The following is a 14,127-nucleotide window of genomic DNA, read 5'->3' on the forward strand; positions in this document are numbered from 1 at the left end:
AAGAAAAGCTAACACAGCCAACTGTGTATTAAAACAAACTATTCTTGTGGTTTTTATGGGTTTGCTTTGTGATAGTTAACTGTAACATGTAAATATGGAAAAACATTGTTGGCAGGAAGCTAATAATAATAAACTTAATCATGCAGTACTAACATAGTATCCTGTCCATCCCTTGAGAGTACACAGCAGAAATTTAATGATGATGATATCAATCAATGTTTTTTCCCCCAAAATAATCTCATATGTTTAACTACTTTTAGACATAGCTTTCCTGCATTTTTCTTTATATCCTCTAAGAGCACATGATCACTATAATATTTTTATATATATTTATTACACTTTGTAAGAATTCCACTTTTTATTACAATAGGTTATATAAAATGTATTACTTGTTGTTTTGTTATTGTTAATTAATTTTTTTTGAAAAAAATCATGAATACTTATTAAATAGCTTTTTTAAAAAAGACAACAACAACATTCTTGTTGTATTAATATTATTTAATTTTTCACTTAAAAAATTTCAATTATGATTATCATAATATAAAAAGTAATAAGAATTTACTTATTTAATTTACATTAGCCAGTAAAAGTAATGTTATTTTGCTTTAAGCTACATTTATCTCAAAATTCACATTAATTTATAACTGTGATTTTTAAGGATTAATACAGCTATTCCCTTCTTTCACTGCTTCATTCAAAACCTAGAATATTAATTTTTTTTAATTTATAAAAGCTTTTTAGAAGATAGCAGATGTGCTGTCATATCAGAATAATAGTTCAAACAAACTTGTACAGTGATATTTTTAATTCTAAATTAAACACACATAAGCAGAGGGAAAGTGACAACACTTTTTTGCCTTCAGTGCATTACCATAAGTTATTTAATGTGCTGTAAAAGTATTTTGATATGTCAGAAGATTTCATAATATTCACATAAGTGAAAAGTGAAAGAGATGCATAGTAACTATTTTGATTTCTCATTTTTCCAAATTAGTAATGATTAAATAATACAACTTATCACATCAAGAACACTGTAACCATTGATAAACTGCTTAATTATGAACAAATGAGCTTTGTCACCTTGCCACTTCAAGAATTCTTTTCCTCAAATTGTTGACAGTTATATGCATTAGCTTTCAACTGTGAAAACTAATAGCTGTCATTAGCTTTCACAGTTGAAAGCTAATGACAGCTATTAAAACATTTTGTGTGGAAGATGAGTAAATAACTTGCCTAAACAAAACAACTTAAATTATTAGCAAATTAACATCAAAACCGTTAATTAAAAAAAAAAAGTTAAAATTATAGCTTTGAAAATTAGCATATTTTATTGCAAATAAAATATTACAAAAAATGTGCTCACAGCAAAAAGACAATTACTTTCTCAAATGACTAGCTGCAGCAATCATCAATAAATATGATTAATTAGTCTGAATTTATTTTAAATAAACTTACATTAAGCAGAAGAAAGAAAAAAAAACAGTGGATTTGGTGACTTAATAAACTGATGAAAAATTAGAAAAATTTAACTGGGTAAATGTATGGAAATAAAATAAAATGAACAAAAGTGGGAAGAGGGCGGTGAATGTAATTTAAAAACTAAGAAATGATATTTTTCATACAAATAAAGATGATACAATGAATGATGTGCAAACTACTTACAACCAGATTATAAGAGGAGAATCAGCAAGTCCTACACAAACAACAGTCACATAAATACTAAATGATTATGATCATTTAGTACACTTTATTAATTATTCATAGCTAGTCAGTTAATAGTTAGTCTTTACAGGATGGCAACTATAAGTAGAGCATACAACCAGAGAACAGTTATTTAGTACACTTTATTAATTATTCATAGCTAGTCAGTTAATAGTTAGTCTTTACAGGATGGCAACTATAAGTAGAGCATACAACCAGAGAACAGTTATACTGTTTTGCATTTTATATGAGACAAATGAAATTTAACCTAGAATATTTCCAAATGCTTCTTATATTTACACCTATTTTGCCTGCTTCTGTTTAGGAGTGCCCCTGTTTAAATGTCATTGGCTTTTTTACTCACGGATTCTTAGGGCATTTGTAGATGTATATTTACCAATAAATATATGTAGCATAAAGGAAGAGAAGTTTACACATACCTTTTTCTGGGTGTTGTTGCTTTTCTTCTTTCTGCGATGTCCAAACTACTGTGTGTATGTGGGGAGGGTTAGACAATGTGGGAGAATTAAATAGAAATTTTAAACACATTCTTCTGGTATATGGCAAGAACCATTTATCATAAGGCTGTTTACAACTGGGTTAAAAATTTTTCAAAGTGTCAGGTCAGGACCTACAGTAGAAATCAGAACTAGCACAATTGTAACCTAAGTGAAATCAATAAACTTGAAATATAGTTAAGGACATGTGTCACAGAATGTTCCATTGGTTCAGCCTATAATATAAATGCACAGTCCAATTCACATTCACCTCCAATTTTGAATGGGTTCTCAGTAAACTGAAATCTAAACAAAAAATGTTCCACAAAGGACTTGCTTGCAAAATAGGTTTGTTTGTCAGTAGCAAAACATAAACTTCATTGCCCCCCCCCCCCCCCCCAAGAAAAAGTAGGCTATGCAATTAACAAGGAAACTGTTTGTATTCCAAGAATGTCCTAGCATTGTTGCGCACTTAACAAAAGCCAGAGAGAGAGAGACGAAATGCTGCATCATATTATATACCTCTGAAAGAGCATAGGAACTCAATTCAGAGGAAACAATGCAGGCTAATAAGATGTACAGTCTGCTGTTGACTAGCAATACAAGCTCCTATAAAATACATACAACTCAAGAGACCACTGATGACTGGGGATGAGGGGAAGGGCGCTTGAGCATCCACAATCTGACCTTTCCCTGAGTGATTTCTATTCATTTGACTTACTGGTGAATAGCAATTGAAAATGTGTCAGTGGTTTAAACAGCAACCCATATCATATTTCAAGGAGAAGGTTTCCAGAATTTGATAAAATCTTGGGACTAGTGTAAAAATATTTACAGATTAAGTTGAAAAATAAATTCTATTTCATCACCCCAAACTTTTTAATAATTTTATAAACTTCCTCTTGTATGTATATATGCAGTTATATATGAAGATAAAATTTTCTTTTAATATTCATATACCAGACTTTTTATGTAAACATTTCAACTGAAATTAATATAATAAATAAATTATGATCATTAGTTGAAAGTGAAAATATCTTGTAATTTATGATGCTATAAAAGTGCAGTTACAATGTTTTAAATAAACTGCTGATATAAAAAGGTAGAAGTATAAAGTGTATAACATCATTTGAATGCAGTAATGCTGTCTTGACAAAAAAGTGAAAAGAGTTATTGACTAGAAAACTAATTGCACATATTTCCATTTATAACAGCCATTTCATAACATATTTCCATATCCAACTCCCACCCCCACCTGTTCATCTCATAAACAATATCTCACTGTTGCAAGGTAAGAAAACTATGGGAAAAAGTTAAACATTCATAAATTCTGTGATGCATGTTGAATTAAAAGCTGAGAACTGCATTTAGTGACACATATATAAGAAATTCAGCAAACAAAACTTCACATAAGAAAAAAATGCAACTTGGTCTGACCTCAAAGAGGCATTTCATTTATTTCATGGATGCACTCAGTAGGACAACATACTCATCACGATGTAGACAAATATATGAATAAACAGTATTAAGAGCATCCATTATTCTTTTTTGTTTATCAAATGATAATAATCCTATTTAAAAAGTGAATGCCAGTTCTTCTTTTACATAAAATAACCTCACCATGGTTTTGTTCCACCTTAGAGCTGAAATATTGTTCTAAATTATATTAATCTAGCCCTATTAATATGACATAACAAATGAATAAACAAAATAAATAACATGCAGGTGGCAAATGTAACAGTTTCTGTGACCTCCATTAAATCTATGTAGTTTTTACACACTGAGTGGGGATCAAAATAAGTCTCACTGTGCAACAATGCTTCTTAAAATCAAACAGCAAAATAATCTTTCATTTATGGCAGAAAGAAACTATCTTCTTGCAAATGGAATGGCTTGATTTGCTTTACCGTATTCTTCATTAATTTTTGCTTTAATTGCATCCCAGTCAACAGTCACCTATTACAAAGAAATTATTAATAAATAAATAACATTAACCAAATCAATATTTAATTCACAATGAATGTATTTTTAATAGAATATGATTTTTAATTTCATTAATATACTAATTAATTTTCATATTTAGCAATACAGGGTGTTCGGGATAAATTTGACATATTTATAATTAATTATATTTTTCGGTAAGTTACATGTATTAACACACACTTCTCTTCATTTAAAAGTTTGGACCCTTCTTCATTCATATACAAGATGTCAGAAAGGATGGATAGCTGGAACCCACCTGAATCATGGAAGAGAATAACTTGTATCATGATGATTCGTGCCCGCCATCAAAATAAGGATATTACGACTGCTGCCCAATGCTCCCTGAATACAGTAAAAACAATCAGGCATGAACTAGAGACTTGCAATGGTGACTACGAGGATGTAGCAAGAAGAAAGATCCCTAGCAGACGATCTGATTGCGTTCGTACAGCAGAATTCCTCGCAAATCTGCAGGAACAGGTGCTGAAGAACCCTGGCATTGGAATTCGGGCTTTGTTCGTGGAGTTGCTAACTGTAGTCAAGCCCTGGATAACAAGGGTAGCCAATGGTAGGCCGTATGTATGGCAGCAGGATTCGGCCCCTTGCCACACCTCTGGGAAAAGTCAAAAATGGTTGTCTGAAAATTTCTACGACTTCACCAGTCCAAATGTTTGGCCTACAAACTCCCCAGACCTTAACCCCATGGATTATTTTGTATGGGGCGCAGTTGAAAAAGACACCAATCGCACTTCCAGTAATACAAAAGCCCAGTTAATGGATAAAATTAAAACAGTTTTTGCGGCCCTTCCCAGGGAGACTGTAGCATCAGCTTGTTCGAGGTTCCGAAGCAGAATTGAAGCTGTGATCGATGCTAATGGTGGTTATTTTGAGTAAATCTTGTTGATAGTATTGTAATTAACTCTGCCTGTAATGTTTTTTTGTCAATTCATTAAATTTAATAGATACAAAGAAGATTTTCTTTTTCCTTACGAAACTGTCAAATTTATCCCGAACACCCTGTATATGTGATTAGGTACTCTGGTTCAATTTAGTTTAATCCTCAGATATTTGTACCTTTAATTCATTAAAGTTATTACTGTTGGTTTTATACGTGTTAAATTGTTAATATCAATTTAGTTTAATTAAATTTTTAATGTATATGGATTTCTGTTATGTTGCATGTTTCTTGTAATTACTAATGAACAAGAAACAAGATTAGAAATCAACACCTCTGTTTTACAAACTTGAGCTATTATTTATTCCAGAACTCTTCTTTTTAGATTTTAGATTACAAGAAAAAGAATTTATAACATTTACCAGGTTTTTCCTATAAGACATATATTGGGCTGGTGTTGATGCAGAATTGCAGAGGGGCTGAAATGAAACTAGAAGTTATTAAGAATAATAGGAATAGAGAACAAAGGTATATGGAGAATTGGCAAAAAGTTAGGAATGAGTTATTGGTCAGAATGATCACTAAAGAAACTAAGGGTATGAGACCAAAGTATTATGTCAGTTAATCAAGACAGGATTCAAAACCAAGATCTTTCCAACTAAAAAGATTTAAGAAGTTGCGATAAATAGATTTAAGGGCAAATAAAAGATAATTTCTTTTCTATTTCTTTATTATTACATGGGATCTTCCATGGTTTCCTAAGATTCATCACAGGAAACCTGCACTAACTATTATTCACGCAATATCAATAATCTCTTTCCTTAAATTCATTCCCTAACAAAAAGCACTCGTGACCACTACCACCACCAGCAACTCCTTCCACTCATTCACCATTGTACAAGCAAAGCCTTCGTGCCCTTGTTAACCACACTATTACATAACTTCCAGGGATTGACTCTTTTGTTTTTCTCCTATCCTAATCATGTACTGAAAAATTTCTTTAGCATATACTCTATAAAACTCCTTTATGAACTTGTGTCTATCATACCCACTCTTTTCTGCCTATCAACCAAACTTTGATTATCACTAAGGCATTTAACTGGGATTGGTAACAAAGCCTGTTTAAATAAACATTTATCATATGATCTTGTCTTCCGACTTCTACCACTGGCTGCCAGCTTTCTCTCCGGTAACAGATTATACTTACTGATGGATGGATCTTCATCCTCAGACTCTGTTGCCAGTGCTGGAATCCACAATGTTCTGCTTTTCACTGCTCTTTTTTCTTACTATATATTACAATCTTTTCCACTTGACCAATTCATAATTTTGCTGATGATACTCCATTGCATTTCACAAACCTTGCATTACTAGATCAACAAGACTTCCAGAATATCAATTTCTACAAGTGTAAATTCCAATCTCCCAATCCCTTTGATGAAGTGGATAACCTTGTTAATTTCAACATTAGTAAAATTGAATCCTGTCTTATTCTTATTTATTGTCCACCCCCCCTCCAATCTTTTCTTCTAGTACTTACTTTTGACAATACTCAAATCTACAAAATATTGCCTCTTCAGCCTTCAAGAAATTAGGTTTTCTCTTTTGCTCAAAGCATTATTTTGCCTCTGAACATTATGTTGTCTTCTGACTTCTATTCAAATCACAAATCTGCACATGAACAGTAACTATGGAGATATTTGTATTTCCAACAAATATCTCCATAGTTACTGTTCATCAGAATTGACATTGGTAATGCCCACATCCTCCTCTAAATTTGTTAAAACACATGCAACAACTATTCAATACTCTTCCCAGTTCAACTCAAAACTTACAGAATATTTTTTCTTTCTCTTCATTCATTCCTTCTGCTGTTGTCTTTTCAAGCAGTCTCCCTTCTCATGTAGGGAGGCTGCTCGAAAAACTTTCCTAAAGAGTGCAATCAACAGTTCTTCAATGTCAACGTTTCTGCCATTTATAATACCAATATACTATAGGCTGAACATTCTTTTATGTATAGATTACCATAAAGTCAAACTGATGCTTGAAGAATAGTTTCACAGGATACCATGAATTTGATACAGCAGTGGTTGCAGAAATTTTTTAAATTTCTTAATAATGAAATTAGAATAGTGTTACCAAGGTAAATAATTGGCAGATGGAGTGGATAACCTTGTTAATTTCAACATTAGTAAAATTGAATCCTGTCTTATTTATTGTATTTATTTACTGTCTTATTTATTCTCTGCATAACCTATAAAGGTAGTGTTCAACTTTCCTTACAATTAGGACAACTATCATAATTCTGTCTAACCCATCCCTTCCAGTTTTGGTATTCCATTATGAATATCATTGTTCATCATTTTTAGGCATATTTAAGCAGTGTGCATTTTTGTGGCTATTTTGGGTGAATAGTACTTATTGGATGTACTGTTTTGGTTACTTTTGTAACTCAAAGTTACAAAACTTTTATAGTTCAACTTCATCCATATTTTATCTAATCGTGCCACTGGATGAGAATGAACTGTAAAATACGCGTGGATAGGCTTATGTGTTCGTCAGACATTTTTGTAATAGATTTCACGGATTGATATGAACACAGATGATTAAGAAAATAACTATTTATTAACTTAAAAGCTAATATTTCACTGGTATTATATCCAGCATCTTCAGAGCACACAACACAAAGTTTGTTACAAATGCAAAACAACCACAATCCGGTGTAACAGTGGGGCTAGTAAAAGTAATTGCAGCGTGCAACACAAGACTAAAGTCCTAATATGGCGCCATCTAGGTTAAAAAAAAAAAAATTCAAAGTTTTGAAATAGTAGTCCAAATGAGTCTTAGAAAGTTGAGTGTATTAAGTCTTGAACACAATTTTGCCGTTACTCCTAAAATTGTGCCTAAAACCAAAATAATAGCTTCTGTTGAACGTGGGATTTACCACTTGCCTCCAGCTATAGCCAATAATATTAGGTTAGACGTGGCCAATATGCTTATCCATTCTAAGCCTCCCAAAAATATTATATCTCACATAAAGAAATAATAGCTCTAAAAGAACTATGCAGTAATAACCACATTACAATAACAAAATCAGATAAAGGTAACGCCACTGTAGTAATGGATACAACAGAATATGAAAGCAAAATGCATACACTGCTCCAAGACCGGTCTACATATCAAATCATAAATCGAGATCCCACCAACTCACAAAAGAATAAGGTGTGCAAGTTATTGAACAAAGTCACTTCCTGGCCAAAAGAAATTGTCAAAAAACTCAAACCGTGCACATTAAAACATGGTGCTCCTAAAATACATAAACAAGATATCCCTTTGCATCCTATTGTAGATAGTATAAACAGTCCTACATATCAACTAGCTAAACATTTAGCCAAATTACTAACCACTTATACAAACAATTCTTCCTCTTTTGTTAAAAATTCTACCCACCTAAAAAGTATTTTAGAAAACCACACCTTAAATAGTTCAAACCTAATGGTGAGTTTTGATATCACCTCATTATATTCACCTCATTTGGTGTGAGGTAGAGGTAGGCAAGACAGGATATTTAGTGGGGTGTTGCTACAGACCCAGGAGCACAGAGGATGGGGACCAGGAGATGTTTAGACAGCTAAGTTTGGCAAGTGCAAGAAGAATGATTGTTATGGGAGATTTTAACTTCAGTAGTATAAATTGGAGAGAGGAAGATGCATGTAACAATAGGGGAATGGAATTTCTAGCATTCTTGAGGGACAAATGTCTTAGGCAACATGTAACAGAGGGAACAAGAGGTTCAAAAATTTTGGATTTGGTTATAGCATCAGAAGAGTTGATAATAACTGAGTTGACGTCTCTCCCACCAGTTGGAGAGAGTGACCATATGGTGTTGACATGGAAAATGAATAGACATGCAGGAGTATCAAAGAGACGGGAACTTATGTGGAATTATAAGGCAGGTGATTATAATAGTCTTAGACGTCAACTTCGGGAAGTTTCATGGAGGGAGGAATTGGACGGCCGGGATATCACCAGTGCGTGGGAAATTGTGAAAGAATATTTGTTATCAGCAATGGTAAGTTGTATACCACGAGTGAAGAAGAGGGCGCAATTTGGAGTAAAGTGGATGACAAACAACATTAAACAGGAACTGCATGCGAAAAAGAGGCTATGGAAGAGATATAAGGAGACAGGTGAAGATAAGATGCATGAAGAATATAAGACACAGGCCAGAAGAGTGACTCGTGTGGTAAGGAAAGCGAAACTGGAATATGAGAGGAGATTGGCCCTAAGATCCAAAGAAAATCCTAGGGAATTTTTTAGCTATGTGGCCAGTAGGAGGAGAAATGACTGTGGAAGAATGATATTGTGGGATAAAAATGGGAATAGAGTGACTGATGCAGAGGACATAGTGGAATTGTTCAATGAACACTTTATTGGAGTATTTCATCCTAGAGGAGTCAGTTTTAATGCTAGAGGGATAGGACTGGTACGAGGTCTGGAGGTACAGGAGGAGAGTGTGTTTCAGATACTGAGTACTCTGGATGTCAGTAAAGATGTGGGACTGGATGGTATTTCGCCACGAGTTTTGAGAGAATGTGCTAGCGAATTGACAATACCTTTAACGTGGCTTTACAATGAAAGTCTGGCTTTGGCAAAGGTGCCCAGGGAATGGAAGGAAGGTAAGATAGTGCCATTGCATAAGGGTGGTAACAGACTGGAAGTGTCTAATTATAGGCCAGTCTGTGTGTCATCAGTAGTTGTTAAGATCTTGGAGAAAGTAGTGAGGGACTGTGTACAGCATTGGGCAGATGAGGGTAATGTTATCTGTGAGAATCAACATGGATTTGTGAAAGGATGCTCTTGTTTTAGCAATATGCTAGCCTTTTATAATAAAGTTACAAGAGCATTAGATGAGGGAAAGGCATATACTGCAATTTTCTTAGACTTGGCGAAGGCATTTGACAGGGTGCCACATGATAAGCTGATATTTAAGTTGCAGCACATGGGTCTGGATGTCAGATTGGTCAACTGGATTCAGGATTGGCTGTCTGATAGGTATCAGAGAGTTGTGTATGGTGGAGCAGTTTCCAGGAGGCAGAGGGTTACAAGTGGGGTCCCACAGGGCTCAGTACTAGGACCTATATTGTTTAACCTTTATATCAATGACATAGCCAGTGGATTGCAGGGGGATATTCAGTTGTTTGCGGATGATGCGAAGCTGGGAAGGATTATTAGTAATAGCGCAGATGTGGTAGCCCTGCAAGAGGATTTAAATAAGCTAGATAGATGGGCAAATGAATGGGGATGTCAGTTTAATGCAGCAAAATGTAAGGTCTTGAGGTTTGGGAAACATCGATGGGATGCTGCATACTCTATGGGAGGAGTTATACTGGAGGAGGTAGGGGAGACAAGAGATCTGGGGTTGATGATTGATAGAAACCTGAAGTTTAGGGGACATATTGCAAAGGTGGTGAAGGTAACACAGAGGATTGCTGCTATTATGAGAAGGACACTGACCTGCAGAGATAAGAGGGTTATCATTCCGTTGTATAAGTCTCTGATCAGACCACACTTGGACTATTGTTCTCAGATTTGGTCCCCAGGATTTGAAGGGGATAAATTAACTGTGGAAAGGATACAAAGACGGATGACAAAGATGGTTTCAGGACTGTACAAGGATAGTTATGAGGATCGGCTGAGAGAATGTGGACTGCAGAGTTTGGTGGATAGAAGAAGGAGAGGTGATATGATTGAGACTTTTAAGCTGTTGAGAGGTGGTTACAGGGTTGACACTGGGGAGTTCTTTCGCTTGGTTGATCAGCGGGAAGGAGTGATGACAAGAGGCCATCCCTGGAAGTTACGAAAGGAAACTGTGAGCAAGAGGGTAAGGAGTGGTTTCTTTGTGTGGAGGGTGGTTGAGCCGTGGAATGCATTGCCTGATGGAGTGGTGGGAGCGAGAACGGTCAGTGACTTTAAAGAGTGGTATGATAAACTTTGTGTTTCTCAGGGGGGGACCTCCCCTCGATGAGTCTTGACAGACTTATGTCTTAGGAAGGACCTCCCTCGATGAGTCTTTTGACTCCTTGGAGGTCTGAGTAATAATAATAATAATAATTATTCACTAATGTACCTGATTGAAACACTTAACTTACTAAATTCACAATTTTCCCGAGATATATTTCAGCTATTTAAATTCACAGTACAGGCAGGTTATTTTACTTGGAAAGGGAAAATATACAAACAATTAGATGGGACAGCTATGGGTTTGCCCCTTCCCCCCCCTAGCCAATTTCTATATAGAGCATCTGGAAAAATTAGCTATCAACACAGCCACTCTCAAACCTAGTCTCTGGCTACGCTATGTTGATGATGTGTTTGCTATTTGGCCACATGGCCCAGACACATTGAATACATTTTTAGTGCATCTAAATAGCCAGCACCCTAAAATCCACTTTACAATGGAACTAGAAGCCAAATGACTGCCTCCCCTTCCTGGACACACTGATCACACGTCTTCCAGAAGGTTCCTTATCATTTTCGGTTTATAGAAAACTCACACATATGATGAGATACTTACACAAACAATCACACCATCACCCTTCTCAACAATATGGTATCTTAAAAACACTAACCCATAGAGCTAGAGCAATCTGTTCCAATGACATTGCTCTCACTGCTGAACTTTCTCACCTATGACACACCTTCTTAACCAAAGGTTATAATCCCCATAAAATAGATAACATACTAAATGCTACCCAGAAATCCCCTCTATCTACCACAGAAGACTACAACAAAACTATCACCATCCCATACATTAAAGGCACACATCTGAAAAGATATCTAGGGTGCTTAACAAACACCAACTACGCACAGTATTTAAACCTTATGTAAAATTAGCAACTCTCAACCATTCACCTAAGGACAAATGCACTCCTTTATTACATCCAGGAGTCTATGAAGTGCCCTGTTCTTGCCATCAAGCCTACTATGGACAGACAGGAAGAACTGTGGACCCCGCCTCAGTGAACACAAAAAATATATCCGACACTTTCGCTATGGCAAGTCGGGTCTGGCAGACCATGCTTTGGATACCCCTGCACACAGGATCAATTGGAAAGAAACAAAAATAATGCACAGAAGCTTCTACAAGTCAGAGAGGTTGTTCCTGGAATCAACAGAAGCCTTAAAACATACTCCAAACCTTAACAAGTATGGCTGTATAAATCTACCAAAGATTTGGGAGACAGTCATCTTAAGACCAAATCAATATTTATTACTTTTATTTTATTTCATTTTTTCAAACTTTCTAAGACTATCATTTGGACTACTATTTCAAAACTTTGAATTTTTTTTTTTTTAAACCTAGATGGCGCCATATTAGGACTTTAGTCTTGTGTTGCACGCTGCAATTACTTTTACTAGCCCCACTGTTACACCGGATTGTGGTTGTTTTGCATTTGTAACAAACTTTGTGTTGTGTGCTCTGAAGATGCTGGATATAATACCAGCAAAATATTAGCTTTTAAGTTAATAAATAGTTATTTTCTTAATCATCTGTGTTCATATCAAACCGTGAAATCTATTACAGAACTGTAAAATCTCTTGTGGCGAAATATAGAAAGTTTTTCACGTATGTAGATTTTACATGGGCCATAAAATACTTAAAAATAAAAGTGTATATAACCTACTGTGATGTAATAAATTTTGTAATATAATGTTAGAATAACTGAATGTAGAACCACAAGCAATTGTAACTAAAAAAGATCAGACGGGATTAGGCTAGTAAACTGAAGGTCAACAACAGTCTCAAGGGCCACCGGATTATATGAGTTTTGCTGCCAAAACCTAATGTAAGCATGGGTGACGTAAGGGAGCCTTCAGAAAATCCGGGAAGTTTTGGAAGGAAGGCCAAGGGATGGCAAATGATATAAAAGGCAGAGATTGAGTAGCGAAAGAGGTCTCTCTTATTTTTTTGTTCCTGTAGCAAGCTTTTTTTGAGGAGGGGAAGAGTCAGGGTCCCACAAGCAGTAGTCCTGGAGATCATGGAGAATTTGCTGGCAGCAGAGACCATATTTCAAGATATCCTTCTGTAAAATTCTTCAATGAATGTACCGATCCATGTGAGTGCTGATTTGTCGCAGCCGAATGAGTTCCAGACATTGCTGAAGAAATGCAGTACTGTTACAAGGGAGGAAATCACCAGGCGACTACTGTCGGATAGTGCCCGATCGCAAGTTTAAGAAGGGAACCAGCGGAATTCACCTTTAACCCATTAGGATCCAGGACTGTACATGATATAGTGAGCTTGTAAGTAGATTGTTTATGTTAATAGCCTAGATTGTGTGTGTGTGTGTGTGTACAGACGATAGATGTTGATTCTGTTTAACTAATGGCATAATGTGTTGAAGAGGTCAGAAAGCCGAACGTGAGTTTGAATGTGCTTAAAAGAATACTGTAGACTTGAATAATGCTTGTGTTATATAATGCTTAGAATGTGTAGAGTATAATTTTGCCTTATATTATTTGTAATGAGAGTAAGGTTATGTGTGCTAAAATCCATCCACGTGTCTAATAAGTTAAGCATAAATAATCTCTTTGTCTAATGCTTTAAGTGAGTTGTTTTAATGAATGTGTGGAGAATCAGGTGTGTGACATGTCTCATAACTTTTGTATATAAATTGTCTAAGCTAAAATAAACATGTTTGGTTTTGTTAATAGCCTGTCTGATCTTTGTTAGCCAATGCACTGTCTCATAAAAACAAACCATACCTGTGTCTGACCTAAGTGAAGTAATAGTCCCAACTGAGTAATTTGGAGTTGCATGAGATAAAATTGACTTAAGGGTTATCGTACGTGCTTAGCTAAAATATTCTCTTGTACATAAAGGAAAGATAGAAAATTCTTTTACATGACCATGGCACAGTCATTAACAAAAAATAAATTTTTAAGGATTAATACATTTGAATTATAGCAACGTAGATTTAAGGATTTAGTCCCAGCCAGAGGCTTTTCCTAAGCCTACTGTTACACCTGATATCTTAGGAATATAGT

The 14,127-nt window shown here is 35.1% G+C and overlaps 1 protein-coding gene across 1 annotated transcript in view; it reads right to left on the reverse strand.

Moving 5' to 3' along the window:
• Positions 1 to 510: 510 nt before the first annotated feature.
• Oseg5 (intraflagellar transport protein Oseg5) overlaps positions 511 to 14,127 on the reverse strand; it is a 158,406-nt gene continuing 144,789 nt past the window's right edge. Inside the window, exon 18 of the mRNA XM_090410923.1 lies at positions 511 to 4,154. Coding sequence (XP_090267049.1) covers positions 4,068 to 4,154 — 87 coding nt within the window. The 3' untranslated portion in view covers positions 511 to 4,067. The remainder of the gene's footprint in view (positions 4,155 to 14,127) is intronic.

This window comes from Typopeltis vanoorti, chromosome 21 (assembly GCF_054136105.1).
Source record: "Typopeltis vanoorti isolate ZY-2024b chromosome 21, IOZ_Tvanoo_1.0, whole genome shotgun sequence".
Classification (NCBI taxonomy): domain Eukaryota; kingdom Metazoa; phylum Arthropoda; class Arachnida; order Uropygi; family Thelyphonidae; genus Typopeltis; species Typopeltis vanoorti.